The sequence below is a fragment of the Arachis hypogaea genome, chromosome 10 (assembly GCF_003086295.3).
Source record: "Arachis hypogaea cultivar Tifrunner chromosome 10, arahy.Tifrunner.gnm2.J5K5, whole genome shotgun sequence".
Lineage (NCBI taxonomy): Eukaryota > Viridiplantae > Streptophyta > Magnoliopsida > Fabales > Fabaceae > Arachis > Arachis hypogaea.
Window position 1 is genome coordinate 86,421,730 of NC_092045.1, and position 5,421 is coordinate 86,427,150.

General features: G+C 29.6%; 1 protein-coding gene across 1 annotated transcript; it reads left to right on the plus strand.

The window, feature by feature from the left end:
• The first annotated feature begins 687 nt into the window (after window positions 1-687).
• LOC112715849 (probable WRKY transcription factor 13) lies at window positions 688-3,418 on the plus strand. Its single transcript, XM_025767668.3, has 3 exons — window positions 688-1,270; window positions 1,366-1,620; window positions 3,027-3,418. The coding sequence occupies exons 1-3, from the start codon at window positions 1,071-1,073 to the stop codon at window positions 3,196-3,198; spliced, it is 627 nt and encodes a 208-aa protein (XP_025623453.1). The 5' UTR covers window positions 688-1,070; the 3' UTR covers window positions 3,199-3,418.
• The last annotated feature ends 2,003 nt before the right edge of the window (window positions 3,419-5,421 follow it).

A 5,421-nucleotide genomic window follows, 5' to 3' on the forward strand; every position in this document is an offset into this window, starting at 1 on the left:
TAATTTTAATTTTATAAATTTGTTTTAACAAGTATTTAATTTTCTATAAGACGTAAATGAAAATAATCAGCGAGACAGGTAATTTAAATCCATTATCCACCCTATATTTATTTAGTCATTTGTGTTGTATGTTGACTTTGCATACCACAATATAATTCCACATTTTAAATTTCCACGCACTAACCACATAGGACATAGAATTTAGGACAAATCGTATCCGTTAGTACGTATTTGCATAAAACTGCTAGGGATGTTTTTATATATGTGTCTTTGCCTTTTCTATGTTTTTATCATAGTAAAAAAAGTGTATATTATATTTATTTCTTAAATGATCATTTAAATAAATAAATTTATTAAGTAAGTTACATATTTTAGCTTTTCAATAAAAAAAAAAACTTAGAAATGGACAATCTTTAGTAATTTTAGCTAGTAATTAACAAATATAAATATTAAATTATCGTTAACAAATATAATTTATTGATTTATATATATATAAAAATTTTGATAAATATAAATATAAACTATATTGATTTATGTACATAAATTTTGATAAATATAGATATAAATTATATATTATGTGTATAAATTTCTATAAATATAGATACAAATTGTAACTGACTAAATAGTGAAATAAAATGATAAATATTTGTTTGTTATATAGTATTGTTGTTTCAATATTTTAAAATTAAGCTCATGTATTTTGCTTACATTTCCTAAGTGTTAGTACTTCACAATTTCTTTTTTTTTTTTTAAGGATTTATTTGCGAGTTAGAAGAAAAAATATATATTTGTAACGTTAAGTTGCAAAATTTGAAAGTACTTGTGTTGTAAAATTCTAACTCTCAAATAATTGGCTACAGGCATGATGTTTATTTGACAAGGGAAAATGTAAATTAAAGAAAGAGAGAAATAAGGAAGATATGGTTGTGGAAAGTAAGAAAGAGAGGTCCTAGAAACGATAAGGGAAAGTTGGTTGAGGAAGCTAAGGTTATAAGGAGTAGTGAGAAATAGTTTTCCATATTGAAGGTGTGGTGGTGTAAGGAGTAGTGAGAAGATCATCATCTGTAGCCATGTTTGAAGAGCAGGTGATGATTGATGAGATCCCTCCTCCTCTCCAATTCGGATGCCTTGAATCTTTGAATAATAATAACAATAATAAAGCTTTCCTGGGTGCCATAGCTTCTCCACCACCAGATCTCGTCACTTCTTCTTGTTTGGGAGCAGCACACCAACTCCTTTCACTCAACAGATCCACTGCAAATAATTCATGGTATGACAATTCTCAAACATTTCATACTCTCTCTCCAATCTCCTGCATGCATGCACAATTTTGTAGTAAGATCTAATTAGAGTTGAATTCGTTAGGGCATGGGGTCAGGTAACAGCAGAAGATTGTGTGATGATGATGAGGGTGGGTAACAAAAGAGGAGGAGATGTTCATAGCCATGTAGGGTTAGGGATTGCAGCGATGAAGATGAAAATGAAGAAGACGAAAGTGAGAAGGAAGGTGAGGGAGCCTAGGTTTTGCTTCAAGACCATGAGTGATGTCGATGTTCTCGACGACGGTTACAAATGGAGAAAGTACGGCCAGAAAGTCGTCAAGAACACACAACACCCCAGGTATACCGCACCCTTTCCAATTTCCACACTTATTTTAATTATTAAAAGTCTTTTATTAGATTCAACGACGAGATGATGATAGCTTTGCATCTTCACTCCTCTTCTTAAGACTTTTCCCCCAAAATCTACAAACCTAGGATTTCGTGCAGATCGATGAGTATGTAGGGAACCCCTTTCTTCTGTCCTTTAATTTTTATCAAAATAGCTACCGACGTTATCATTTCCTGCTGAATTATGTATAGACTATAGTTCCATACAGCTAATTAAATTAACAATAATGTTTTCAAACGATCCAGCTAAGAAAATATAACAACATGAATGCATTACTAAACTAGCGGTGTATGAGAGAAGCAAGGGTTAACTCTAATTTGTATCTAAGAATAAAAGATTAGTTACTCAAGTAACCTAATTATAAATTTCTCAATTGTCTTGAGAAGCAGGTGAAAACTCAGATGCAGTCGACTTCACGTGAAGTTGATAACTGACAACTGTTAGATAATTTGACTGATTTGACTCATTTTTTATCTAATGGTTCTCAACTATCAACTTCAGGTGAAGTCGACTGCACTTGAGTTGAGTTTCCACCTGAGAAGCAAGGGTTAACTAAATTCTACAGAGAAATACCAAGATAGGGGAAAAAAAATAAACAATATTTACGTATTAAAGTGTGCTTGGTATACTCCTATACACACACTTTTAAATTTTAGATAACAATACGGAAGAGAATTCATACTTTAAGCCGATGCTTTGGTGATGAAATCTCCAATCATAATAGGAAAAGTTTAGTCTCGATTAACACAAAAGTTTGCTCGTCGAGAATTGAGATATACTTTTTGCTACTGTTCATCATATGTGTGTGTTTAACTCACCACGTGTATGTGATTCATGATGTATATATGTTATATTCATCACATTTATATAGAGAAACAATTTTTGTAATTTAATTTTTATGATATAAATATTTTTTTTCACTTTTTATCATTTACTTTTAATATGAAAAATATACAAGATAGGTATCCACGAAATTAAAATAGTTCATATAATATTTCTCATATATATGTACTTCTTTTGTAATTTTTTATATTAAAAGTCATGAAAAAGATAAAAATTACTTTTTTACTATAAAAAGTATACAAAAATATAAAAATGTTATTTTTCTAATATAAAATACAAAAATCATATATACACACTAAAAATCAATATATCATTAATTTAGTTATTATATATTTATATATAAATACATATGTTTGTTTAATTTATTTTTAATATATATTTTTTATTTTAATATATATTTTTATAATTAATTAATTTAGTGACTAATTTGTTGTGTACACTTACCATAATTAAATCTGTTATCCGGCCTCGTGATTTAAATGTGTTCTTTACATCTTGATGAATATATATAGAAGCTACTACCATTGCACAGAAGAAAAGTGTAGAGTAAAGAAACGAGTGGAGCGCTTAGCAGAGGATCCAAGGATGGTTATAACAACGTATGAAGGAAGACATGTTCATTCTCCCTCCAACGACCTCCAAGCATCCGAAACTACTTCTCAACTCACCGATTTCCTATGGTAGTAGTTGTCACCAGATCCAACATCATGTCATCATATTTTACATCTTTATGTATGTACATCAGCATGTACTATATATAATATTCTAGTACGTGTATCTACAAATGATGATGCATCACCAGCCACTTGCAAAAGCCACGCCTTAAATTAATTGTGGCTGTACCTTTTTAGTTCTTTTTAAGTTTCAAGTACCCCATGATGAATGCATTATGTTATACTGAGAATTGGTGTAATCTTATAAACTCTAACAAACCAGCAATATTCTTATAAAGAAAATTTAGGAACCAGTACTTTTATTAAAATTTGGTCAGCACTTAACCATCAAAAGAAAAGTAAATAATCTCATACTATCAGATAAAATTTCACATTATTAAAAATACTAATAATGACTAATTAATGATTACAAATCACAAAATTTACTGACCTTAACATTCCTCATTTCTATAATTTGTCTCGTGAAGATGAAATACTGAATTCATATAATAATATAACGTACCATACTGTAAGAAGCTAAAACAATTGGGGAAATTAAATGGGAACACAGACACAGATCAAAAATAATAATCTCCATACTTTATTTGTTTAATTCGTTTTTCCAAGGAAACATTATTCGTATTGTGTTAAGAACTATATATAGCATTATTACAAGGACAAGATGAGTGTCTCCCCCTCCCCTCCCATCCCTCCTCTCTCTGAGTCAAGTATCGTGTCCAAAACATGTAAAATAAGATTGTATTTATTTACGGTACGAGAAAAAATTATCTTTAAAAAATAAGATATAAATAAAAATATTGTATTTAGAGATATTAAATTAATATATTTTATATTTATTTTAAAAGATATAAAAATATTAACGAGATATAATTTATTTTTTTTATTTTATTATTATTATTATTATTATTATTATTATTATTATTATTATTATTATTTATAATTATATTTTTTATTTTTATATTTCTTCATAAATTTTTTGCATGAAAAAAAATAAAATAAATTTTTATAATTTGTTTTTTTTATATTTAGTTTATCGACAAACAAAATACAAAATACTAATTTTTGTGTTTCTATCTTTTGTATCTTATTTTTAGTGTCTTGTCTTATTTTGTTCTCATAGCTAAATACAGCATAAGATCTCAAAGTTACAAAATCAACCATAAATAAAAATAAGACAAAATATATAAATAAATTAAATGGTATCAGATAATATAAATAAATAAATTACTTGTTCACAACTTTTGATAAAAGATTACATTTTGATTCTGATTTATTTCTATATAATTTGTTCAAAATTCTAGCGAATTATAATATAATACACAACCATAGGACCATAAAGCAGTTTTCATGCAAAGAGAAAAAAAATATAAACCGTGGAATCCTGAAATAGTTTTTATGCCAAAAGAAATAAAATCTAAATCGTTCAACACTCCAACGATTTATGAAGATTTAGCAAAAGAGAAATTGTTGCTGGCAGCCACAGTTTATGTTGAAATAGCTATATAAATTTGTTTGACTTAACCATGGATTACTCGTTTTCATCCTTTTCCAAATTCTTACTAGAGAGTTTCTAGAGAAAACGACGCAAGTATCACGTAAAGGTGGGGTCATGCACGAAGCAAATCATCTCTATCGACTAGAAGGCATCGTCTATGTTACTGGAAACATCAATGAGGAGGTTAGTGTAGAAACTTTTACTTGATTTAGAAAATTTTCTGTTAGATTTCACTACAAGAAAAACATTGAGTATCGTCGGATTTACCGTTGGATTTAGCGTCACAGAGTAATGGTAGATTTACCGGAAGTAAAGACGTTGAATTCGTCAGGTTAAATTATTATTGTCGGATTTACATTTCCGACGGTAACTTCGTCGATGATAATTGAAGGAAAAACAAAAAATAGGCGCGTAAATGTAGGATCGGATTTGCTATCGAAAAAATATGTCGGTAAACTCATTTAGTGAAATGCTGCGTTTTAATGACCCACAATGAATTACCGTCAGATTTATCTGACGGTAAATTCAATGATAATCTTACCCGAAATTTGAAGCGCAAATTCTCTCCCCCTTCATTTCGAATATGTCTCTCTCTTTCTCTACTCTTCTTTCTCCCACTCTCTCTGTAAGCCTTCCCTTCCCCGCTGCTTTGTCAGCCCCGCCGTTAGCCCTGTCGCCGCCTCCTCAATCCGTCTCTCTCTCCCTTTTCTTCTTCCATTCTCTCTCTAACCCTCTCCC